This window comes from Pogoniulus pusillus, chromosome 7 (genome assembly GCF_015220805.1).
Source record: "Pogoniulus pusillus isolate bPogPus1 chromosome 7, bPogPus1.pri, whole genome shotgun sequence".
Lineage (NCBI taxonomy): Eukaryota > Metazoa > Chordata > Aves > Piciformes > Lybiidae > Pogoniulus > Pogoniulus pusillus.
Window position 1 is genome coordinate 4,286,700 of NC_087270.1, and position 27,631 is coordinate 4,314,330.

General features: G+C 43.4%; 1 protein-coding gene across 1 annotated transcript in view; it reads right to left on the bottom strand.

Annotated features, from left to right (window-relative positions):
* Window positions 1–27,365, bottom strand: part of ITSN2 (intersectin 2) — a 110,660-nt gene extending 83,295 nt beyond the window's left edge. The window contains exons 1-2 of the mRNA XM_064145733.1: window positions 27,270–27,365; window positions 11,468–11,531 (exon numbers count right to left, since the gene is read on the bottom strand). Of these exons, the coding sequence (XP_064001803.1) occupies window positions 11,468–11,498 (31 nt within the window). The 5' untranslated portion in view covers window positions 11,499–11,531; window positions 27,270–27,365. The remainder of the gene's footprint in view (window positions 1–11,467; window positions 11,532–27,269) is intronic.
* Window positions 27,366–27,631: the final 266 nt, after the last annotated feature.

The window sequence follows — 27,631 nt, forward strand, 5'->3', positions numbered from 1 at the left end:
ATGGTCTGGCCTTGAGCTCTGTGGTAAAGGGTTGGACTTGATGATCTGTGAGGTCTCTTCCAACCCTGATAATACTGTGATACATCTACTGCATCCACCACCCTGACCATTTATTTCCCAAGCTGAAACGTCCAAGTTTATGTAATTACTCCTCAATATATGTAAGCTGTTCCGTATCTTTGATCATTCTTGCTGCTCTCCTTTTAGTAATTTCTAGTCTTGACTGAAACAAAATAAGTAGGAGAAAAAGAAAGCACAGAGGTGACAAAAGCAACTATAGAAGAGTTTGCTTAAGTAGTTCTCCTTCAAATGTTAAATTAATAATCAGACAAATCTGCCAGCTCTATCCAGTGTATATACAATGCTACTTTCACAGCACACTAGGGTTCTTGATTTTAAAATGTAATAAATTGAAAACAGTCTAATTTATGTTCATAAGGCCTTTGGGTATATGTTTAGACCATAGTCTCTAATCCTGCCTTCATAGAGGCTCATAAAGTCATTTAGGGAATAGAATTATCACAGTATCACAGTATCATCAGGGTTGGAAGAGACCTCACAGATCATCAAGTCCAATCCTTTACCACAGAGCTCAAGGCCAGACCATGGCACCAAGTGCCACGTCCAGTCCTGCCTTGAACAGCTCCAGGGACGGCGACTCCACCACCTCCCCGGGCAGCCCATTCCAGTGTCCAATGACTCTCTCAGGGAAGAACTTTCTCCTCACCTCCAGCCTAAATCTCCCCTGGCACAGCCTGAGGCTGTGTCCTCTTGTTCTGGTGCTGGCCACCTGAGAGAAGAGAGCAACCTCCTCCTGGCCACAACCACCCCTCAGGTAGTTGTAGACAGCAATAAGGTCTCCCCTGAGCCTCCTCTTCTCCAGGCTAACCAATCCCAGCTCCCTCAGCCTCTTCTCGTAGGGCTGTGCTCAAGGCCTCTCCCCAGCCTCGTCGCCCTTCTCTGGACACGCTCAAGCATCTCAATGTCCCTCCTAAACTGGGGGGCCCAGAACTGAACACAGCACTCAAGGTGTGGTCTAACCAGTGCAGAGTACAGGGGCAGAATGACCTCCCTGCTCCTGCTGGCCACACCATTCCTGATGCAGGCCAGGATGCCACTGGCTCTCTTGGCCACCTGGGCACACTGCTGGCTCATGTTCAGGTGGGTATCAATCAGCACCCCCAGATCCCTCTCTGTCTGGCTGCTCTCAGCCACTCCGGCCACTCTGGAACAGAGCTCTTCGAGATCAGCAATTTGGCAGAATTTTTCAGCTAAAAAGACACTAAACAAAATCCAGCATTTCATAGCTATAGCATAGACTTTTCCTCCCCATGTTTTGATTCCATGTACTTGGAACTCTTCTTTCCAAAACATCTTTAGACAATGAGTCCCAAACCAGAGTTGCTCATTATGTGAAATGAATCAATCAACCAATTTTCTTCTGCCTGCCTTAAGCTCAGTAATTTCACCAAGTATGGTTTTTTTCCTTTTTGGTTATGAAAAAACAGTAACCATTGCTTCTTTCCCTTGTTAGCCTTTTCTATACTGCCATGGCTTTGCATATTTCTATCATATTCTTAACTCTAAATTGAACTGTCCCAATCCATTTAACCTCCCTTAAGATGGAAGCCACTGGAATGGGCTGACCAAGGAGGTTGTGGAGTCTCCCTCTCTGGAGATACTCAAGAACAGTCTGGATGCATTCCAGCGTGCTCTGCTGTAGGTGATCCTGCTCTGGCAGCGGGGCTGGACCAGAGGATCTTTCAATGTCCCTTCCAACCCCTGACATTCTATGGCATTCTTCCTTTGGCCATCTTTTCCCAGGTACCCTTACGCCTAAGGATTCTAATTCTAGTTTGTTTGCTTTTTTCAGTCTTGAGTGTAAGAGATCCTGGCAATAGCAGAGTGGATAATTTCCAGAAAGGTGAGCCTAGTGGATGCTATCTTCAGGTCAGATAAAAAGTGCTGCCCACGTTTTTCTCAATCCAGTTTGAAAGTAGATAATGTGGAAATTAAGAGAAGTAATTCTGCTGGCCTTTCAACCTATATCATCTATACCAGAAGCAGCTTATACATTAATTTGCATCTATTTTTCTCCTCCCAAGCTTGAAGATTTCCTGTGAAATACAGTGTTACAAAAGCACTATCATTTGTGGCAGACTACATTTCACCTGTAACTCTGAAGAAAATACAAGGAATGTGTCCAGAGGAGAGAAACAAAGCTGGTGAAGGGCCTGGAACACAAACCCTATGAGGAGAGGCTGAGGGAGCTGGGGGTGTGCAGCCTGGAGAAGAGGAGGCTCAGGGGGGACCTCACTGCTGTCTACAACTACCTGAAAGGACATTGTAGGTAGGTGGGGGGTGGCCTCTTCTTCCAGGCAACCAGCAATAGAACAAGGGGACACAGTCTCAAGTTGTATCGGGGGAGGTCTAGGCTGGATGTTAGGAAGAAGCTCTTCACAGAGAGAGTGATTGGCATTGGAATGGGCTGCCCAGGGAGGTGGTGGAGGCACCGTCCCTGGGGGTCTTCAAGAACAGACTGGATGAGGCACTCGGTGCCATGGTCTGGTTGACTGGCTAGGGCTGGGTGCTAGGTTGGACTGGATGATCTTGGAGGTCTCTTCCAACCTGGGTGATTCTATGATTCTATACTAGCATACACTGTAACAAGTGCAAAGATCTTTGATAATAGTGAAACTATGACTTTCAGGAAGTGTTATGTTTCTTAAAGGAATAAAAACTGTACTCCAGAGATCACAATTAAATACAAAATGATGGTTATGAGAAGAAATGCAGGGGGGAAAATGGTACAATTAAAACACACCAAATATTATTAAAAACATAAAAAGCTTTTAAAGTAATTACTTCAACAAACAGCACTAAGACAACTTTTGCTATTCAGATACTCTCATCTGTTCTTGAGACTTGCACAGAGAATCATAGAATCAACCAGGTTGGAAGAGGCCTCCAAGCTTATCCAGTCCAACCTAGCACCCAGCCCTAGCCAGTCAACAAGACCATGGCACCGAGTGCCTCATCCAGGCTTTTCTTGAAGACCCCCAGGGACGGTGCCTCCACCACCTCCCTGGGCAGCCCATTCCAATGCCAATCACTCTCTCTGTGAAGAACTTCTTCCTAACATCCAGCCTATACCTACCCTGGCACAACTTGAGACTGTGTCCCCTTGTTCTGTTGCTGGTTGCCTGGGAGAAGAGGCCACCCCCCACCTGGCTACAATGTCCCTTCAGGTAGTTGTAGACAGTAATAAGATCACTCCTGAGCCTCCTCTTCTCCAGGCTAAACACCCACAGCTCCCTCAACCTCTCCTCATAGGATTTGGGCTCCAGGCCCCTCACCAGCTTTGTTGCCCTTCTCTGGACATGTTCCAGCACCTCAACATCCTTCTTGAATTGAGGGCCCCAGAACTGGACACAGCACTCAAGGTGTGGCCTGACCAGTGCTGAGTACAGGGGAAGAATAACCTCCCTTGTCCTACTGGCCACACTGTTCCTGATGCAAGCCAGGATGCCATTGGCTCTCTTGGCCACCTGGGCACACTGCTGGCTCATCTTCAGCTTACTATCTATCAGTACCCCCAGGTCCCTTTTCTCCTGGCTGCTCTCCAGCCACTCAATCCCCAGCCTATAGTGCTGCTTGGGGTTGTTGTGGCCAAAGTGCAGAACCCTGCACTTGGCCTTGTTAAATCTCTTCCCATTGGCCTCTGCCCACCCATCCAGCCTGTCCAGGTCCCTCACCCAACTAAACAAAAAATGATTTTAAGTTATTAAACTATCTTCTCTAAAGGCACCCAGTAAGAATGCTGTTTCCATGAACATTGATGTTCTTTCAGCTTTATAGAGCCTCACCCCTTCTAGCTACCTCAGTTATTTATCAAGGTTATTGTTCCACCACAGGATTAACAGATGTCCTACAGAACTGATGAAGCACACTGAAAAGCTTGAACATACAAGACTCCTAATTAAAGTAACATAGCATTCTATAAATACATTTGACATAACACAGTGTCTTAAACCATATTTATTCTTACCATTATAATTAGTGAGCTAAACCTGAACTCATTCTGTCAATATCAATTAATATCATCTATGACCTTTTCAAAGCGTCCACAATGACCAGGGACAATGTGGACTTCAGAAGATGTTCAGATGGTACCACTTCATGTAATGCACATCAACCTAAAATTTCAACAATCACTCAAAGTCATTGACTGTGGTCACACATTTCCTAAACTTCTGGAGGTAGACCCTCAAGGAAATGAAAATTTTCACAGCCAAGGCCCTTTGAAGCTCAGCCATGTGACAGATTTATGTTTCTCAGTCCCTGTAGCAAAGCCTTCAGTCCTCTGGCTCCATTTTGGGGAAGTATTTGTAGATCTTGTGGGTTCACAGAAACATAGAATCAACCAGGCTGAAAGAGACCTCCAAGATCATCCAGTCCAATATAGCACCCAGCCCTATCCAGTCAACTAAACCATGGCACTAAGTGCCTCATCCAGGCTTTTCTTGAACACCTCCAGGGATGGGGACTCCACCACCTGGCTACAACCTTCCTTCAGGTAGTTTGGTTGAGATATTTTTATACTTTGAAGAAAAAACATCCTGATTTCTCAGTGATGTCCAAAATAAATACAGGACCTTGCATTACTGTGTTAAAATTCCAGATAAAAAGTCTCAAGTTCTCCACTCAGTGTAATCTTACCTTACACAATCTAGTACATGGTAAGAAAAAGCAGCTATAGGCTCAAAGTTAATTAATGGATGGAGACCTAATACTAAGTCATTATCTGATTTTTTAAAGTTAGCTTGCTTTCCACATCTTAGGAGCATCATATTGGAAAAGGCTTCCAAGGTCAACATGGACTGCTGCTACTCCAAGAATCTCTGATACATTAATTCCTTCCTAAAATGCAAGCTCTGCGTTAAGACAACCAGACATTTACCTTGACTACAGTCCAGGACATCACTGCTGACAGAATCATTCCCATTTCCAGACCAAATGCAGCAACAGCTGATTCATCTCTATTTAATCCTCTCATAACATACTTCATGTTCCTTCCCTAATGTTTTTCTTCCTACTAAGAAATAATAATGTGCTTTTTTTTAAACTGTAAGTACATAAATAAAGAGAAGCACTGAACTTCTATTTTTGTATGTTAACAACATCAATCTCTTTAGCCTTTCTCAACACTTAATTTCTTCTGGGTAACACTGAAACTTAATTCTGCATCCATAACACTTCCTGCAGGTAACCCAAATTCTACCCTGTATTCCACAAGGTGTCTCATCAGTGCCTCAAGCAATAGCACACAGCACTCCTTATTTCACCCACCACATTTTAGGTTGCATTTCCTTTCCCTCGAATCACATAATCATTGTATCATCATCTACTACATAATACATCCTGTTGCCTTCCTCCTTACTCACAGCCAACTGCTGAGTTCCCAGCACACAGCAAGAATTCTTCTGGCCCATAATGGTATGACTAAAAGGATGTGTGAAGACAGTACAACAGATACGTGATGAAATTTAACTACTGATCCGCAGCTCATACTGGGTAATTCTGGCTGGAAAATGACTCTTAAGTCTGTGTCATCAACCAAATTAACCAACTGGTTTTAGTGTCATAAGTAACAACAGCTAAGGCTGGTCTCAAGATAAAAATCCATTAAGAATATCACTATTGCAATATCTTAGTTTAAAATTTACATTTTCTCTCCCTTTTAGCCAATTACATCACTAATGAAGTCCAAACAAGGGATGTGTTTGTTACACTATGCCTACAAAATGCAGTTACTGAAGAAGGCATAAAGTGAAACATCTGCTAAAATCTAGTTTCACTTATTTTATTTGACATTTACCTCCATGCCTAGTTACTTCTTCCTTACAAGACTTCCTTCTCACATCTTCCATGAATCACATTATCCTCATCATTAAATATGAGTAAGACACTTTGTACTCGGCAATCCTATAGCACTAATTCTGACTTGTTGGGACTAAAGGAAAACCTGATTTCTTTGCAGGGTGTGATAATACAAGATACATACCCCTCTGACTTGAACATAGGAATTTCTCTGAATACAATTAAAAAGTAAGGAGAGTGGAAATATTTATCTTTGTCTTAGAATTTCTTTCATTTCCCTTCTTTCAGATGGAAGAACAGGTTCTGATATTTTCTTATCGCAATCTAATTCAGCTTGGTATCTTTATCTACACTTGCTGATATCCAAATCTACAGTCTCCCTATCTGCAGTGCACACAAGGTTGCATTCAAGTAGCTTTAATTGCACAGAGATGACCAAGGTTCCTCCAAATTCAGAAAAACTCAGATCACACATAGAATCATAGAATCATAGAATCAACCAGGTTGGAAGAGACCTCCAACATCATCCAGGCCAACCTAGCACCCAGCCCTAGCCAATCAACCAGGCCATGGCACTAAGTGCCCCAGCCAGGCTTTTCTTCAACACCTCCAGGGACGGTGCCTCCACCACCTCCCTGGGCAGCCCATTCCAATGCCAATCACTCTCTCTTGCAAGAACTTCCTCCTAACATCCAGCCTAGACTTCCCCTGGCACAACTTGAGACTGTGTCCCCTTGTTCTATTGCTGGTTGCCTGGCAGAAGAGACCAACCCCCCCTGGCTACAGCCTCCCTTCAGGTAGTTGTAGACAGCAATGAGGTCCCCCCTGAGCCTCCTCTTCTCCAGGCTAAACACCCCCAGCTCCCTCAGCCTCTCCTCATAGGATGTGTTCCAGCCTTTTCATCATCTTTGTCGCCCTTCTCTGGACATATTGCAGCATCTCAACATCTCTCTTGAATTGCGGGGCCCAGAACTGGACACAGCACTCAAGGTGTGGCCTGAGCAGTGCTGAGTACAGGGGCAGAATAACCTCCCTTGTCCTACTGGCCACACTGTTCCTGATGCAGGCCAGGATGCCATTGGCTCTCTTGGCCACCTGGGCACACTGCTGGCTCATCTTCAGCCTACTATCTGTCAGCACCCCCAGATCCCTTTCTTCTTGGCTCCTCTCAGCCACTCTGTCCTCAGCCTGTAACACTGCTTGGGGTTGTTGTGGCCAAAGTGCAGAACCCTGCACTTGGCCTTGTTCAGTCTCATCCCACTGGCCTCTGCCCACCCATCCAGCTTGTCCAGGTCTCTCTGCAGGGCTCTCCTACCTTCCAACAGATCAACACCTGCTCCTAGCTTGGTGTTACCTGCAAACTTACTGATGCTGGACTCAATACCCTTGTCCACATTTGTTTTAATAGAGAAGATGTAGCAGAACACTATGTCCGTGAGTGTTTTACCCTTCACATCAGTGGAAACAGGGTCTCCCTCAACTCTTTCATGTCTCCTCTCATCTCCAACACACCTAAGTCCAGTGATACAAACTTCAGCTCTATCTACTCACAGTAGAATAAAATCCAGTTTGACTTACAAAAGTTGAGAAGCACGTGAAATGAGCTATGAGGGTTACTTTTTGGACCTCAGTTTATCAGAGCTATTTTTCCTTCTAGACCACAAAAAATTATATCAAAAGGAAACAGGAGGTAGAAGAGAAGAGGAAGGACAAATAAAAATATAAACAACAACCAAAAAAATAGCACAGCTCAGAAATTCCAATCATACTTAAGGACACAATGTGAAAGATACTGATCAGCAAATACTGCTTTCTTTGTTCCTGCTGGACCGTTGAGATTGCATCTCCTCAAATCAAGAGCCAGCATCAGCATGGACATTAAACTCTGAAAAATATCTAGCCTACAGAAGAGCAACATCTTGCAATTGTTCTCCAGCTGTAAAAAAGGCATCTCATGATAATGAAGCCTACTTCTTCCTGCTTTGTAAGGAAGACAGCAAAGAGCCAAATTAAGTGGAAGCACATTTTCATAGAATCATAGAATCAACCAGGTTGGAAGAGACCTCCAAGATCATCCAGTCCAGCCTAGCACCCAGCCCTAGCCAGTCAACCAGACCATGGCACTAAAAGCCTCATCCAGTCTTTTCTTGAACACCTCCAGGGATGTTGACTCCACCACCTCCCTGGGCAGCCCATTCCAAGGGCAAATCACTGTCTCTGGGAAGAACTTCCTCCCAACATCCAGCCTACACTTCCCCTGGCACAACTTGAGACTGTGTCCCCTTGTTCTATTGCTGCTTGCCTAGGAGGAGGCAAGCTGTTAACCTGTTAAAGCCTATATCCTTTTAACTGTTTTCTGTGGTAAATACATTAACTCCTTCTTGGGAAATACAACTGTTGAAGGCATTTGTTCCTTAGTGTAACTAAATGCCACTTCCACATTTTTTTCCAAGACTGAGGATGAATTCCTAAGAAAGCTTTATCCAGATGGAGAACTGTATTTACAGAAAGAACTTCCAGAAAGTTGGTATTATAATTTTCCCTGCAAAAATGATCAAAATTCAGACAACTGCAGGATAAAACTAAATCCTCAGTAAGGAAGGCCTGATCTTGTTTGCAAGGTGGGTAGGTGATTATGTCTGGAGTGGCTCTTTGATAGAAATGGATTCCACAGGGGTAAATGTCTGCTGTCCATCTGGTGCTGTATAAGTACTTTGTAACTGGCAGCCTTTCCACATAAGGAGAAACAAGCTACAGTCTTGGCTGTTCATTTAAAACATCATCAGACTTTCACGTTTTGCACAGGAGATACATGTGTAAAGACTGGCAAGTCTGCCCTGAGGTCCAGAAAAATCAGCATGCACTCTTTAAGCCCTACTTTCCCCACCCAAATTTCCAGACTGTTAGTAAGGCACCCACAAAGGTCACTTGGAGAGAAAAAACAGAGTTCAAGGGCATTTTTTCTGTTCATTGCATCCTTTCATGACTTTAAGAGAAGCAAGTTAAGCGGTCTAGCAGAAGTATGTGCTCCTAGGGCACACACCACCTCAAGAAGCTGAAGTTTACATGTGGATACATAATCAAAAGAGAATTATGCCAGTTCTCAGTACCACATGCAGTTTGGCCATCAACAACAACAATCTTGGGAGCCTGGTCTGGTAGAAGTATTTTCTGAGCACCCTCAATGAAGTTGTCTCTCAACTGGAATTCAAACAAAAGACTCTTGAGGTCCTGTTCAGACCTTTCTCTGTTTAGGTTGGTAAATAAGCCATTGTAGCAATTTCTACTTGTTTGAGACTGAGTATCATGCTTTGTGATTTAAACCCAGCCCTTCTGAAACTCATTGTAACCTTGAGTCATATAATCACGCAGTGGTACACACATCCACTCCATGCTATCCACTCACTTTTCTCTAACACTGAATGGCACAATTAATCCTGAAACTGAAACTACTTTGTGCTTTACATTACTAAGGAATTAAAACCAAAGATAAGAACTTTTCCCCCAGAAGAAAATGGTCATTTTCTCCTGGTAGGATACAGAAAGGAAAGGTTGATGCCCTGCTAATACAAAGATATGGCAGGCAGCCATGGGCAATTAGGCTGCAGCAACACCTAATAGTTTAGTTGCCTCATGCAGGACCTCATTCTTCATCTCATCCTTCAAGTCACTTCCGAGGTCTAACAATGTAATTAGAGGTCTCCATTGAGCAATGAGTGGTAAATGCAGGTGATCTACTTTGAATGCAAAAAAACAGTGGCAGTATGTAGCAGGGAAGAACAACACAAGATTAGAGAATAATCATTTTGACAGCAAAGGTTGCTCAGTATTTATCCAGAAATCACATTAAAAATACTTTTTCTTCCCCACTTGGCTTGTTGGAAATGTAATCAATTCTGGTAAGAAGTATGACTGCACAACTACACATAGTCATTCAAATACTCTGTGAGGAAGGAGCAACAGTTCAGCTATTGCCTGGTTATCTGTCTTGCATTCTCTTAATATGTTTCCCAAGAATAAAATTCTGTGAGACACTGCTCCTTCTGAGAGTGCTGCTCAAAGAACTTCAGACTGAGGAGGGCATTACTCTCCCAGGCCCCAACTTCTGAGACAAAGTCATGTACATGCTCAGCACTGCCAATACATTTGCAATCTTCCAACAGAAGCAAGGAGTAAAAAGCCAAGTCAAAAAGACACCAAATAGTTTCTGCATAAATCAACCCTGAGACAGTCAAGAACAGAAATCTGTATCCTCCCCAAAAAGAGCTTCTGTTTGTTCACTGAGGAGCAAAAAAAGAGGTGACAATTTTTTAAATATCAGGCTTTTTAATTAAGTCTGAAAAAGTGTGTGGGGGGGAAATCTGGTATTTAGGGCTTTCCCTATGATATACAAGATATTGCTTCATTTTGCTTCTCTTTTGTTGTTAAGTCTGTGAAACAAAGTCTGGAACAAACTGCAGCTGACTGTAGAACAAAAGGTGTCAATCACACTGACCATTTTTTCACAAAATGCTTTATGTACATTATGTAACAGATGTGTAGAAGAGGTTAAATTTCTGTATGAGTAATGTTGTTCTGAAAAAAAAAAACCCTTCTCTTCAGTCATCAAATTTATCTCAGCAGTGATGACTTACTAAATTACTTAAGACCTCCCAGTACTGTGATAACCTTCATAGATAAATCATCATCACCATAGAATCATCATAGAATCAACCAGGTTGGAAGAGACCTCCAAGACCATCCAGTCCAACCTAGCACCCAGCCCTATAAGAAATATTTTTTCTTCTATTTGCCTAGTTTTACCAGGAGAAATATTCCCTATATGGAACAGTGGAAGTGCAAAGCATTGTCCCTATACCTGGTTTTAATTTTGGCCAGCTGTATAAACAATAACCATGTAAACATCAAATTTCTCAGCAGATATTTACCAACTGTGTCTTCACAAATAAGATTGCTCTAGAAATAAAGAGCCCCAACCCATACACACAGCACAAACAATTTTAAGGTTTCAACTCTCATCTGTCTTTAAAAGAAAATCACAAAGAAACAAATCCAAAACTTTCTCTAGTAGATGGGGCACAGACTCAAGGTAAAAACAATTAAGTGGTTTGCTGAGTTTTGATTTATTCTTTGAGAAAGACTGATTTTTTTTTTTGTCAGTGTAGCCAACTGCTTAACACATTCAAATATTTTGGTTTAAAATAAACAGCACAACCTATTGCCATGAAACACACTTGGTGGTGAATTACATAATTGAAGAAGTATGCAAGTTTAATCAACTATTACTTAGCATATTCCTCACTTGAAGTCAGGCAGTATTCACACTACAAGTCACACATTCCTCAATCCTTTTAAATGATCTAAGAGTACTAGATGCTCCAGGCATATCTGTACTCCAAATTACACTGCAGTAATGCTTCTACTGAATTTCTGAGTCTGACAGCACAAGTTAGGCTGCAGGAAGCTATCTGCAGCACATAACGCTGCTGCAGGTACTGAAACCAGAGTCAGAAAAAACCAAACACCAAAACAAACAACAGACAAATGCTCCCACCCCTACCCAAACAAACCAACCCAAGCTACTCACCATTCATCGCTGCGGGAAACTGAGCCATCATGGTCTTGAATACGCCTTGCTAGCTCTTAGCCATCTGCAACATAAAAACATTGTGCCATTAATAATGCAACAAGGGCAAAACGTAGCCCTGCGCTCCTGCTGAGCAGGGGGAATGTCTGTCCCCTTTAGCTCACACTTCCGACAGCAAACAATGTCGGGCTTCAGGCTGCTGCTGAACAAGCTGAATTTACATTTGGGAGGGGGTGGGGGATTCTTGTTTTTTTCTATTTTTTTATAGGGTATGCAGTGCAGTCCTGAGCCTAGTGGCACATTCTTAAAGGAAAACAGTACCAACTGTTAAGCAACTGCTGCATAATGTGCACACAGTTGACAACATGTTAGAACATATGGTGTGGAGAACAGCAATCTCCTGGCAGAACAGACTCAGGGTCTAAGAGATCTTTTTCAGCTCTCCCTGGCAAATACTTATGCATATCATGAAAAAAAAAAAGGTTTAATGCATTGCTGTGTAACTGCTTCTGCTGAGAAGGGTGGAAGAACAATTACTACTCAAAATCATACACTACTCCACATAATATTTACCAAGAAAACATTCTTACATGATCATCCAGTCTTTGCTTAGAATCATAGAAACATAGAATCAAGCAGGTTGGAAGAGACCTCCAACATCATCCAGTCCAACCTAGCACCCAGCCCCAGCCAGTCAACCAGACCATGGCACTGAGTGCCTCAATCCAGTCTTTTCTTGAAGACCTCCAGGGACGGTGCCTCCACCACCTCCCTGGGCAGCCCATTCCAATGAGAAATCACTCTCTCTGTGAAGAACTTCCTCCTAACATCCAGCCTGTAATGTACAGAAGAAAAATAACTTGTCCTGAGGAAACATGCAGTCAGCCAGTTTTCTATAGCCAACACAGTGAAGTTATTCCATCTCTTGAGCTACCACAAAAAGACTCAAAATTAGGACTTAAAGAGGTCTCAATTTACTTTCATAAAAAATATTAGACAAGTGTGACTTATTTTTTTCTACTTGCACCCTTTCAAGAGTACCTGTATTGGTGTTATTAATACTTTAGAGTTGCAAAGTATTTGTCACTCCCTATCTGAGGAATAAGCATAAGCTCTGCTTTGCAGACATAAAACTAAGACAACGCATTGAGCTTTTGCTTTGGATGGTTGTGTTAGCTTGAAGTTAGCTGGAATGTTTTGGTGAGAAGAACTAGATTACAGGCTGTGAAAGGGAAATAGTGGTGATGTCTGCTTCACTCATAGGCTTGCTGAGATGCATAAGAACAAGAATCCAAACATAGATAAGGGAGTCACTCTTCGTCCAGGTTTGGCTGCATTTCTCTCTAACCTCACCCTCCATCTCTCTGATCAATCCACTTTGCTTTCTAACCCCCCTGACTGACCCTCTATTCTTCCTTGGGGCACAAGGCAACATCTGAGGTAAGGTAGGGGAATGGGAGAAGGTGGAAGGGCAGTTTGGAACCCCTCCTGGGGACTCAGGTTTCTGGGAGGGCTGTTGTGTTTCTGTATTACCTTTTACCTTGTACATTGCTGTTTATAACTGTATATACTGTAAATATCTGCTTGTATATTGAGCTAAGCTGCAAATATAAGCTTCATTCAACTTTCCAGAGCTGGTTGAGTCTAGTCTGGGTGATTTCCAAAGATGGGAGGGGGGGTGGGGAACATCCAAACCACCGCAATGATATTTCTAGTTAAATACCAAAATCTATGCACTATTGAGCTGTGCTCTGCACAGAGAAATTATTGGTCAGGATGAATTTACAAAACCAGAATTTGAATTTTTAAAGAGTAGTATTTTAAACATACCTCAGATCCTTCTGTCACTCCCTCTTCAGATACCACACTTCTCCCCCACCAAAAAAAGAGCATGCACCTCTCAGTACAACCAGAGATTTTAACATTAAGTGCAGAAATACTACATCTCCTGCACTCCCTCCCTCTCCTAGGAAACTCCTGCATGCCTCATCACAAAAATCCTACAAACTGACAGCACTCTGACTTCACATGTGGCCAGAAGAGCATTTTTCATATCTACTTGTGCTAGTTTGAAGCTAGGTAGAATGTTTTGGTGAGAAGGACTAGATTACAGGCTGTGAAAGGAAAGCGAGGGTGATGTCTACTTCACTCATAGGCTTGCTGAGATGTATGAGAACAAGAATCAAAACATAGATAAGGCACTACTTCTGCTGGGGAGCTCTGAGCTGCATCTCTCTCTCTAACCTCACCCTCTGTTTTCTCTGATTAATCCACTTTGCTTCCTAACACCCCCTGGCCAAACCTCCATTCCTCCTTAGGACTGGGGTACGGTTGAGAGGGGGAGGGAGAGAAGGTGGAAGGGCAGTTGGGAGCCCCTCCTGGGGACTCAGGTTTCTGGGAGGGCTGTTGTGTTTCTGTATTACCTTTTACCTTGTCTATTTCTGTCTATAACTGTACAGACTGTAAATATCTGCTTGTATATTGAGCTAAGCTGTAAATATAAGCTTCATTCAATTTCCAGACCTGGCTGAGTCTAGTCTGGGTGATTTCCAAAGTGTAGGGGGGCAGGGAACACCCAAACCATCACACTACTGTATGTTTCCACAACAAAAAAGAAATACCCAGGACGAGTTGTTAACAATTCTCCCTGTATTTTACATTGTCATGATTATTAGAGTTTTACTTATAAACTCTTTGTATTATTATTTACTTATCTTATAAACGACGTCTAAAACTCTGCTGCTGTAGCAGGCCACAAATCATTCATCCTTCCCAAATCTCTTGTAATCCTCATAGCCATATGTGTACCTGGCATCCCCTCAAATGAATGAAAACAGTATTTTATCTGAGCTTATCTTTGCTCTGTGTTGCTGATGTAATCATCCAGAGAGGAATGAACACATTTATTTGTTTTTTTTTCAATTAAATGTGATACATCACAGATCAGAGTCATCAAGACACTTGGCATTCCAGGAGGTTTTAGATACAGAAAAATATGCAGGCTGCTGTATCCACACAGATATACATATTCATAAAAACAAAAAGTAAACTGAATGATTGGCAAGTCCATATGATCTCTCAGGGTGACATTGGGTACCAGCTGCAGAAAGATGAAAAAAAAAGGAAGCATGGATGTATTCCAAGGCATTAATCCTAAATCAAATTGGACTATTTTTAGGTTGCTTCCAGCATCCCTTCCTTGGGCCTTACCAGTAACCTACCAGCGACACTTGAAATCTATTTATAGCCTTCCTGAAAAATGCTTCCAATGTTGTTATACATTTCTGCAGCATGCTTCTCTGTACAAGCTGTTCTGTCAAGTAGAGCTAAAAGAGAACCTGAAACCGTGGCAGAAGCAGGAGAACATCCCCAAAATCAATACAGCGAAGCTCAGTAGAGTTCTGTCTTGACAGCTTTCCATGTGCATGTGACTTGCTCTAGATTTATGGTGTCACTGAATAAAAGCTGCACATTTGGGCTTTCCTCCAATATATGTTCTTATTTTCACATCACTTTTAGTTGTTTGGTCGATTTGTTTGTTTGTGTTTTTTCTAAGGGAGTTGCTACGATGGAACCATAGAATATCTCAAATTGGAAGGGACCTATGAGGAGCACTGTGCTAGTTTGAAGCTAGCTAGAATGTTTTGGTGAGAAGAACTAGATTACAGGCTGTGAAAGGGAAACAATGGTGATGTCTGCTGCACTCATAGGCTTGCTGAGATGTACAGGAGCAAGAAATAAAAACAGATAACCACTCTCACTTGGGCTGCTGGCTGAGCTGCATCTCTAACCTCAACCTCCATTTTCTTTTCTAATCCACTTTGCTTCTTAACCTCTGGCCAAACCTCCATTCTTCCTTGGGACTGGGGTACAGTTGAGAGGGGTAGTGGCAAGGTGAAGGGGTGGTTGAGAGCCCCTCCTGGGGACTCAGGGTTCTGGGAGGGCTGTTGTGCTTCTGTATTACCTTTTACCTTGTATATTTCTGTATATAACTGTATATACTGTAGCACATCCAAAACCTCCCACATGAACCTCCATACTGAAAGCTGTGACTTACAGAAGCAGTCAGGAATCATAAATGGGATCCGAACAGGATTTCAGGTTACACCAGCACAGGGGCCCCATTCTACCCCCTTAATCATGTTTCACTCGAACACCAGAGTTACACCAAGCACACATGCTTCTGGTAACAGATTCTGAAGTTGTACCAAGAGATAAAGAAAGGAAAAATAGAAGTATCATTGCAGCATAATTTCCCCTCATTCAATTTTTCAGGGAAGGAGGAAACAGCCCAGTAAACTCAAAGTCTAGGCACATTTTTCAAAGGTCTGTGAAAACAATCCTTCCCAAAGAATGGAGCTTGCCCACAACAAATACTCTGTTTTCTGTGTTTCCACAGCATGTGCCAAAGGCCTGGATATTATGCATGTACCAAAGCTAAAAACACCTTACTTTCACAAATCACAGAATCATAAAATCATAGAATCAACCAGCTTGGAAGAGACCTCCAAGATCATCCAGTCCAACCTAGCACCCAGCCCTAGCCAGTCAACCAGACCATGGCACCAAGTGCCTCAGCCAGGCTTTGCTTGAACACCTCAAGGCACAGTGCCTCCACCACCTCCCTGGGCAGCCCATTCCAATGCCAATCACTCTCTCTGACAACAACTTCCTCCTAACATCCAGCCTAGACCTCCACCGGCACAACTTGAGGCTGTGTCCCCTTGTTCTGTTGCTGGTTGCCTGGCAGAAGAGGCCACCCCCCACCTGGCTACAACCTCCCTTCAGGTAGTTGTAGACAGCAATGAGGTCCCCCCTGAGCCTCCTCTTCTCCAGGCTAAACACCCCCAGCTCCCTCAGCCTCTCCTCATAGGGTTTGTGTTCCAGGCCCCTTACTATCTTTGTCGCCCTTAATTGCAAATAAAGTCACTCTAGTCTCTATCTGTACAAACACCTTGCACCTCTAGGACACAAGTACAAACCACTTAATCACCAAGAGAAAGCTCAGCAAAACATTCTCACTTTAGGCCAATCTGGGATTGTTTGGCCTGGAGAAGAGGAGGCTCAGGGGTGACCTTATTGCTGTCTACAACTACCTGAGGGTGGTTGTGGCCAGGAGGAGGTTGCTCTCTTCTCTCAGGTGGCCAGCACCAGAACGAGAGGACACAGCCTCAGGCTGTGCCAGGGGAGATTTAGGCTGGAGGTGAGGAGAAAGTTCTTCCCTGAGAGAGTCATTGGACACTGGAATGGGCTGCCCGGGGAGGTGGTGGAGTCGCCGTCCCTGGGGCAGTTCAAGGCAAGGTTGGACGTGGCACTTGGTACCATGGTCTAGCCTTGAGCTCTGTGGTAGGACTTGATGATCTGTGAGGTCTCTTCCAACCCTGATGATACTGTGACACTGTGATCTTACCTGCCCTAGAACATCACTGATAACTTTTCATCATTAATTGAGGTGAAAGTTGTACATTTCCAAAGCCTCTTATTACACAGTACAGAAAAACCCAATGCTGATATGGCATTGGGAAACGAAATGAAGAAAAAATGAAGCAAGAACACAGGATAACCAGTACCTCCAGCAGATGATACAGATGAAAAGACGGCCATTCGCAACCAGACCATCCCACATAAAATTCCTTGCTTTTGCAAAACCTTGTGGCAGTCACAGCTCAAATCCACATTGTAACAAAACGGATCAAACATCCCTGTGATCACAGTAGACAAGGTTAAGCCCTGCCGCGATTTAGGGTGAAAACAGGAAGGCATGGATGTTACATTTAAACAGCAGAACAGTAAGTTCTGGTAAACAAACCGTCTGACCAGTCTTGATGTTTAAAGCACGAATTGTTGCCACAACCTGATCTACTGAACGTCAACTGCAGCTCCCCCTCCCAAGTGTTCCTTGTAGTTGATACAAGCTGAGAGAAGCAATGACATTGCAAAAAGCAGGGGGTACCTTAACCACCCTGCTGAAAGCATCAGAAAACACCAGAGCCGGGCAGAGCGCAGGAGAAAGGGTAAACAAAGTGTTTCTTTTCTATCACAGGCATATCCATTTTATGAAGAACAGCCTTACCACAATCTTTCTTAATATTTATACTTGAATGATTTTTCTTTTTTCCAAATATTTCTCAGAAAACCCACAGCCACATAGTTTTAGAAGGAATGAAGTTCTGGTGCATCAGGCTCTGCTCCAGCAGTTTTCACTGGAAGAAAGCAAACACAGCAGAAGCAGAATGTGTGGATACACACTACCCTTTGGCTTTTCTCAAGAACAGAAAAAAAAACCACTGCACATTTTTGCTGTAAGAACCAGCTGGAAAGGAAGAGAGACTGAAGCACTTGTAGACCAGTTTACTCTTTGCAGCACTTGTAGACCTGGAAAACACAAAGACTACTCATAAGCAGAGCAAACAATGACAGTGCAATATCCCATGGCATTCTTCTGTGCTTTTTCTAGACTATTCTCTTGAAAATCACAGAACAGTAAGCATTAGTAGGCCATTATAAACCAGAACAACCTAGAATGCCCTTGCTCAAGATATATAGGCAGAAAACTCTACTAATTAAACAAAGAAAACCACAACATTTTGGCAAGTCAAGAATTTATCTCCTTTATACAGTGGAGTTATACAGTGACATGGCCTTTTCAAAATGCACTGTGGCCAGCTTCACAAAGGCCACCCACTCTGATAAGAAACCAACGACATTAGTAACAAAATGAAGACCTTGACACTGGGTAGCTAGCAAATCACTTGCTCTCCCTGCTTCCCTCTGTTACTGTGGATAAGGGTGCTGCAAGCCTGAAAAAAAAAGGCTCAATATTTTACCTCTTAACTTTATGGTACAAAGTCCTTTCCTTGCTCACTGTTTCAGAGCAACTTGCTTCCAAACAGCGATGAAGAGAGATCACAAAAAGTATTTTTTCTGACAAATGTCCTTCTGCTCACCTTGCCTTGACTATGAGGGTTTATGAATATACTTCCCATGAAAAATGGAAGCCACATGAAATACAAGCTTCTCTCTTTTAAAGAACAATAATTGTGTGATCAGTATTGATGGGTTTACTCCACTTCTTAACACAGGTGCTCAGCTGTGAAAGCATACGTTCAAAATCTCACGTTCAACTCACTCCCCTGTCTTTGGAGATGGGAACCAACTTTTCCTTCCTCCTAGGAGAAGGTTTTCCTGCATTTTATTGCACAGTTGTTTGGGGAAACCCATGTGCAGTGTTTGGAATGGTAACATCGACTCAGAACTTCAGCCTCCTACAGAGAATTCTCTACCATTAAGCCATGAAGTAGCATGTCCCTCTCTGTCTATACCATATAGCTTTGATTCCTCTTTGCAAAGAACAAGAAATTCTAAGGGAGGGAATGAGTATTCCACTTCAGGAAGCTCACTATTTTAGTCCCTGGCCCTTCTCCCAGGAGACACATACGTAAACTTCCTCAGGAAAAGATGGGAATTGAACCCAGCTCAGTCACGCCCTGGGAGAATGCATTCACTAACCTGATTCCAGACACAGACAGCACTGCCTCTGCTTGCTTTGCTTAAAAAGGAAAAAGAGGGAGAGGAAAAAAAAAAAGAAAAAAGCAGAGGGTACATTATTGAGAAGCTTTTTTTTAAGACTATGAGCTTCTACTTTCAAGCAGGAACTCCAGGCTGTGTATCACAACCTCTCCAGAGAGCTAAGTGAAAAACACTTGCTCCTGAATAGGCGGTAACTTAGAATACACTCTCTTTTCTTTCCTCCTTACTGATTTACATAACTCCCCACTCCATATGCTCTTTTTTCTATATTCTGCTTTGAGACATGAGAATTCTCACATCTAATTATTTGCAAACACAGCACAAGCATTGTTCAGTGAATTCCACTCACCTTGAAACCTGCACTTCTCCATTTCCACACTGTGGAAATGTGGGTATCAATGTGAACTTAGGCAAAACATAAATCTGTGATGAGTTTTCTCTTATTTTTGTCATTTTCTCACTTTAACTATGGCTGCAAACACTCAGAACATATTACTTAAGAGCTTATGTTGCCATCTTAGAGGAAATTCTTGAGCCCACTCCTGTCCTTCTATCAGAAGGACAAGTGAAATCTGCCTCCTAAGAGAGCAAAAAAAACCCTAAGAGAATATTTTTTTATATTACCTTCTCTTTATGATTCAAGAGTTATTACTTCACTTGTTGATTGGCTTTCAGGCACAAAGAACAGTGTACAACACAGAACATCTAATGGACTATTACAGCTAAGCATAAAACAGAAGATACAGAATATTCAGGCAGTCTTCTATGCTCAGCAGAGAACTGGATTGCTCAGCAAGACCTGGATTTACATTTTACCTATCTGCTTTGTGTAGGAGCACAAAACTAATGTAGGCTTAACTTCTCAAAAGTGAATGAGGTGACAAGCAAAAGGAGACAGGGCACAGGAAGCCTTGAAAGCAAAGGAATGTAGTTTACCTTTGATGAAACAAACAAACAAACAAAACCCCAGGGAAATCTCTTGGTAGAAAAAACAATGATGAGCCTAAGGCAGTCAAAATGATAAAAATCAGCTAGGTTGCATTATTTTGGATACATTCCTCAAAGCAAGATAGAAGAGTGTGGCTGTAAACAGAGGTACAAGACATCCCACCCAGTACAGCTGTCCTAGGATGCATGCTGGTTCTCAGCTGAACCCAGGATTTAGGCAGTGTGGCCACAGCACCTCTTAACCTGATGCAGCTCAAGCCTTCTGCTTCTGAGGCCACTCTTAGCAACAAGTCTCACCCATGCTATACTACCAACAACAGTCCTTCAAAGCTTCTAGCTGAAATTTGGTCTCTTAACCTTTAACACTGAGCTCTAGAGCACACTATATTTTGACCACTACTAATTCATTTAATGAACTTAGAGAATCAATTATCACAGACTTGGATCTTGTCATCACGTAAAGCCCCTGTGAGCAAAAGTATATCTTACTTAGAAAGATCCTTGTTCTACCTGAAGAAATTCATACTACTACGACTACAGTAAGAGTGCAGCAGAAAGAGCAGCAGAATTTTGGACTTTGAGCAATGAAATTCTTGACCTTTGAAAGACAAAAGTAAATGTATTATTTAACTCAGCTTGATTTTTGATACATTGATTGGTAAAGCCATAATAGGGTTGGGGATTTTTTTTTTGTGCATTCCAATTGTAGTATTTTTAGAAACAAAGAAGTGTAACTCCTGTTTCCTGTTCCTCCCTCACTTCACGTGTATGCCTTTGAATCACTCGCTGCAGATACCACTCAAAACTGATGCCACAGCATTTCACAAGCTACGCTTCATCAGGCTTGAAAAATCTTCACTAGAGGAACGACCTCAGAAATATTATCTGCTACTGCCAAAGCAAGAACATGCCCTATCAAAATGTCTCAAGTCAAACTAGTTGCTCTCAGAATCATTGTTCCAGTGAAGCCGTGACTTATCTGGATCAACCTTTTCTTTTCAACTGCCTGTGACTTGAAAGATGTTTAAAAATAGATCTGAGGTAATTGTCGTCTATTAGGTAATTCCAGCGTGTTGTGGTTGCTACTGCCACCACATTACATCATTTGAATTTCATGAGGTGTTCTGAAAATAAGTTACACAACACTGCTCATCTACATCACTTTAACATTAGGATCCGAGTGACCAACCTGGCCGGGCTGTGTTCCTATACTCACAAATTCTTAAACATTCTGCATTTGAAGAAAAAATAAATTCCATCAGTTTCACTTTTATGACTTTGATGTGACCTAATCTTCACCTTTCAGACATTTGCTGCTAAATGTCTGGCAAAACATTACCAGAACATACAAGTTACTACAGCCTCTCTATAGTCTTGCAATAGGATGAATGGATAGCAGAGGAAGCAAAGTTGTCTCATGAAATAAAATCACTCACCTCGTTTTCTAGAGAAATCTCATAATAAATAACTAAAACCTGACAGGCAAGTTCATCAAGTAAAGGAGTAACACACTAGTAAACAAGTAACTGGCATGCTTAAATTCTTAGCTTAGCTTTCTAAGGTTATGAGACACAAGTAGGTAATAAGTACTATGATGAACCCTATCACTTGAAATGAATCAGATTTAACAGATGGGTGGACTTTGAAAAGATCTTAACTGCCTAAAAAATTCATTAAACAGGCAACCAGAGAGAGGCAACACTACCAAATTTGGTGCCCCCATTAATAAGATGGGGGCTAATGGATGTATGAGTACCAGTACTAGACACTAGAGAATCCACACGGCTGAAAGATCACGAGGAAAAAACTTCAACAAAGGCTTATGCCTGATTAGATTCAGACAGCCAACACTGCAGAAAACAAGGCTTCACCAGAGGCACTGCTACAGCTCACTTAAATTCCAGCTTACGCTGGTCCATCACTGGAAGGAACTTGAACTTATGTGTACAGACAAACCTCCCAGTTCCAAACCAATCAGGATTTGGAAGCAGAGGTAATTCAGGCACGTATAACATTTCCAACTAAGCATTTGAAAATGTCAGGATCACTTAAAGCAGCTGCTTAGCACTCCCAAATATCTCAGCAGACACTGTAGCAAGAGTACTTCCCCGACAAAATAGCTTTGCATCATCTATCAACAACCAAGGTACACAAGAAAAATGGACATTTAAACAGTGAAGGCACAGGGTCATGACATGCTTTAAAGCTAAAAGAAGTTTAGTGACTACTCTGTTTCACACAATGCCTAGGGTCAAACTCTGAACCTCAAAGCACACTGTTGAGTGTTTTACTGACAAGTGACAGTGCTTTAAATAGGTCAGAGCCAGCCATAAAAAAGGAGAATTCTCTATTTAGCTCTTCGTTATCTTTGTTATCTTTAAAATTGCCATTCAGCACCTAAATCAATAAAGGTCACACAAAATGAGCCCTCCAATGTAGAAGCAGCAACACAAATTCAGAAAGTCAACAGCCTACAACCCTCACATCTTTCATAGAAGAACTATGTTAATGTCACCTTTCCCTTAACACTTAAAAACATGAGATAATCCGTCGCCTAACATACTTTGCCATGAGGTGTGGCATTACACTGAACTGAAAGCAGTTCAGAAGTGAAAGCAAAATCACTTGAAAACAAGGGAGTATATGCACTGCATATACATATATAGAACCAATCACAGCGCCAGTGCTGCCACGAACACTGTCTGATGTCATCACAAGACCAAGTGCTATTCATTTTTGGAAGGTCTTGGTGACAAGTCAAGGATCCCAACAGCTGTAAAAAAGCACACATCACACCCATCTTCTAGATGGCCAAGATGGACAGTTCAATCCTACAAAAGTCTGCTAAGTCTAATGTCAGTCACAGGAAAGATTAAGGAGCAAATCCTCCTGGGAGCCACCTATGGATGCTTGAAGAACAAAAAGGTGATGGGAAATTGCCAGGATGCATCTACCCAGGATGAAACACACCTGACATCCCATAGCTTGCTGTACTGAAATGGCTGGCTCTATGGGTGACAGTACAGCAGCTTCTTTTGAATTTAGGTTTTCAACAAAGTTTCCCATGGTAACTTTAGAGCCAAACTGGTGAACTATAGTTTGAATAGGGCAACTGTACTGAGAGCAGAACTATGTCGACCACTAGATTCAAAGGGCAGTGATTAGTAGTCCAAAATGAATCTGGTTGGAACTAAGTATGTTCTCCAGGGGTAGATATCATGGCCAGTACTATTTAATGTCTACACTGACAACCTGGGCAACAGGGTGGGATACACTCTGAGCAGATGTGGATACCAAACTGGAAAGGGATGCCCAGTAAGTTTGTGGGATTTCCACTCTTGGAGATAATTCAAACACAGCCAAACATGGCTCTGAGCAACCTGATCTAAGTTGTCCATGCTTTTAGTGAGTGTTGGACCAGATGATCTCCAGAAGACCTTTCAGAAGGTTAATTATTCTGTGACTACATTTTAAGTAAGTAAAAGCAAATGGAAGCAGTTGAAAATTATTTTTAAAACTGAGACATGGGAGATATTTCAAGTGAAAGTAGGTGAGAAATGAACATTAAAAGATGTTCAATTAAATGGGCAAAGAGAGAAGCTTCAAACTTTAAACCTTACAAACTGCTGTTTTCACAAATTGTACAAACTGATCAACTAAAACTTTTGAGGTAAGAGCAGAGACTTTACATGGAAACTGTTAATTAAGTGGTTATCTCCCAGACCAGAGACATCTGTCTCAATCTGCAACACAAACTAGTGATCTGGACTACACTGCTCTTCAGAAACTAATCACAAGTTCTTCTCCTGACAGACCTGAATTTTCAGTGTTTGACAATGCCCTAAACAAAGCACATGCATTACCTTCAAATGCTCTCCCAGTTTCCCCACCACCTCCAGATTAGGAGCTCACTGAATCATAGCATCATAGAATCAACCAGGTTGGATGAGACCTCCAAGATCATCCAGGCCAACCTAGCACCCAGCCCTAGCCAGTCAACCAGACCATGGCACTAAGTGCCTCAGCCAGGCTTTGCTTGAACACCTCCAGGGACGGTGACTCAACCGCCTCCCTGTGCAGCCCATTCCAATGAAGAATCAGTATCTCCTACAGAATTTAGCTTCACTTTTCATAGAAGTTGCCTTGCTATGGTATGAAATTAATTCCCTTTGCAAAATTAAAGACTACAACATAAACACCTGTAAAAAATCCTACTGAAGAACTGCCATGGTCCAAATCACTGTAATACCTGAATCTCAATATATAAAACCTTCTCAACAACATAGCCCGAAATCATCCACGGGTCATTTCTGTCTTGACATATCTCTCTGTTCACAAGAGAAACGGTGCAAGAAATAAGCAGCATATAAAGCTCTGAAAGCACAGAAAGACATAGGTACAGAATTGTCAGGGTTTGAAGGGACACCAAGGAACATCTAGTTCCAACTGCCCTGCCATGGTCAGGAATGCCCTCCCCTAAATCAGGTTGCCCAGAGACACATCCAGCCTGGCTTTAAAAACATCCAGGCATGCAGTTTCCATTACCTCCCTGGGCAACCTGTTAGTGTCTCACCACCCTCATAGGGAAGAACTTCTTCCCAATGTCTAAATCTACCTTCCTCTACCTTGGATCCATTCCTCCTAGGCCTATCACTACCCTACACCCTAAAAAGTCCCACAAACTGTTCCAGTGTCTCACCACCCTCATAGGGAAGAACTTCTTCCCAATGTCTAAATCTACCTTCCTCTAGCTTGGATCCATTCCCCGAAGTCCTATCACTACCCTACATACTAAGAAGTCCTGCAACCTGTTCCAGTGCCTCACCATCCTCATAGGGAAGAACTTCTTCCCAATGTCTAAATCTACCTTTCTCTAGCTTGGATCCATTTCCCCTAGTCCTATCACTACCTTACACTCTAAGAAGTCCCTCACCAGCTTTCTTGTACTTTGGAAGGCTGCAATAAGGTCTCCTCGGATCCTTCTCTTCTCCAAACTGAACAACAACAACTTTCTCAGTCTGCCCTCATAGGAGAGGTGCTCCAGCCCTCTGATCATCCTTGTGGCCCTTCTCTGGACACCTTCTAGCACATCCATACCTTTCTAATGACAGGGGTTCCAGAACTGTACACCCCCAGGTGGGGTCTCACAAAAGTGGTAGTAGATGGGGGGAAACATCTCTCTTGAACTGCTGGCCACAATCCTCTTAATGCAACCCAGGATACAGTTGGCTCTCTGGCTGCAAGTGTACACCGGCAGCTCACATTGAGCTTCTCATCCACCAGCACCCTCAAGTCCTTTTCTTCAGAGCTGTTCTCAAGCCAGGCACATGTTACTGTTAGTGGGATCAGGAACCTATTCTTTGTTTTTATTATCATGACAGCTAACAATTCATTCAGGAGCACATCCCATACCCTACATCCTGCATGGATGGAGAAGAAAAAATAAATGCAATTCCCTCAAGATAGTTAATTAAAGGAGTATATTCACTTGATCTAATTTAGGTATCTGAGTTAGGAGGCCAATCTGACCAGAACTGCTGTACAACAGGGAGTGCAGATCAGCCTAAAATCAACGTGTGCAGGGATGCAGGTGATTCTCCTAGCATCCTACAGAACTTTGAGTCTGAACTAAGGTTTCTGTAAATATCCAGAGGTATGGTAGTGTGAATGTTCCTCCCACTTTAGTCAGAAACTTAAAATGCAGACACATCAAACAGGGAAGGTAAAGTGGAAACAAGGAAAGAAAAATTAACAAAGCTTAGTAGAAAAATGAAGCCTAGCTAGGTACTTATCCAATAATGCTCATTATTTCTAAACATCACCATCGTGTCAGAAGACACAGATGCTTATTACAGCTACAGTCACTGAATTTCAACCAAATTTCAGATGAACAACGTAAAATAGTTTAAATCAAGCCTTATTTTATGTACCATTGATATTATCCACACCGTGGCAAAGCTGTACTGCTTCACATGCTTCATGTGTTTTCCTGCCCACACACCAGCGTGGGAGCTGCTGCCACCACAGGCAAGCACGCACAAAAATAAGTTTAACAAACATCTGGATCCCAAGAGATATATGCAATAGGGTTGCCTGAATGCAAATGTAAGCAGCTTACATTTTCCTTCCAGTGTTTTCAATTAAGAATTTCCAACCGAGAACCACTATGAGCATCGGTTAAAGATAACAGGTACTATCTAAAGCACTATCTACTTTCAGGTTCTGCAGTGTGACAGGTGTCAATGTCACCTACTAAGAAAATCGTGCATTCGAAATACTATCTTAGTGTTCAGAGAACTGAATCACCTATTTCAGATTCATTGTATTTTCTGAATTACTACATGCCCCAGCGTGAAACCGAGGCCAAGGTAAGCCGGTGTATTTACAGACAAAACAGACTGCAACGTCTAACTGCGGAGGTCAGTTCCATTTCCCAGGCTCTAGGTTTTCACTGCAACTACAAGAAACAAAATCACCATTTTGTCTATTAATAGGCCCGCATTACTTCACCTCGCCAGTGAGTTTCCTTGGGTAGACGGTGAGATGTTTGCGCACTGATCCCGGTATTCCTTCCCCTTGCAACGCAGCAATGAAGCAAAGGCCAGCAGCAGCAGCAGCAGCAGCGCCAGCAGAATACGCTGCCGCTGCTACCGGCAGCACTGCCCGCATTGCCACCTGCCCCGCAGACAAGCCGCGGAGCTCACCGGCCAAACTTTATGGTCCGGCGATGGAGCTGGCTCCTGAGAAAAGCATTTCCCATAGAAAGGCTGGAGCGGCTCCCGTCTGGGACGGGACTGCGGCGGGAGCTGCTGCTGCCCAGCCCGGCTCCCTGACAGCGCCCGGCTCCGCCGCCGCCGGCGGACACTTACGGCCTCGCCGCGGAGCCGAACAAGTCAGATGCTCTCCAGCGGGGCAAAACGCACCCAAAAAAATGTTACTTTTAAGAAGAAAAAAATCCCACAAACCCCAACAACTAAAAAAGAATAGCACGAGCCCCACCACCCTCAAAAAGGGGAAGCCAAATAGAGCGACTTAGCGCAGGAGAAACCTTCACCGCCCACGTCCGCCCCCTGCCCGGACGGCTGCTCTGCTCATAGGGTGCCAAGAACGAGCCCTTCTTGCACGGCCCCGCCGACCCGGGCCCGCAAACGGGACGACTGGGCTGGCATCTCCGTGCCACCGGAGTTCGTCCTCACCGTCCGTCCCCGCACCTCCCTTCCTCCGGCCACCCCCCCTGGGGACGAGACCGCTCCGCGAGTCCGATCAGGCCGTATCTCCGCTCCTCGGAGCTCGGAGGAGCCGCAAGCCGCCCAGCCGCTTGTACCTGTTGCGCTGCCCGTAAGCGCCTGCTCCGCACCGACTGCCTCCTCCTCCGCCTCCCGCAGCGGCGGCGTCAGCCCCACAACATGGCGGCGGAGGCGGGGGCCTCCCGGGAAGGAAGAGGGGGAGGGCGCCGGGGACGACGGGCACGGGCCGAGGGCGCCGCTGGGTGCGGGCTTCGCGCCCGGCAGCCGCGGGTGAGGGCGGGGAGTTGGCTGCGTTCCTTTGGTGGCGCTCGACCAAGTGCCGAGAGGCTGACAAAGCGCCCCCGGGCAAGGTGGCATCTGTACTTGGGACAGAAGGCCTAAATCAAAGGTCACCGAGTCATGGAATCATTTGGGTTAGAAGGGACCTTTAAAGGTCATC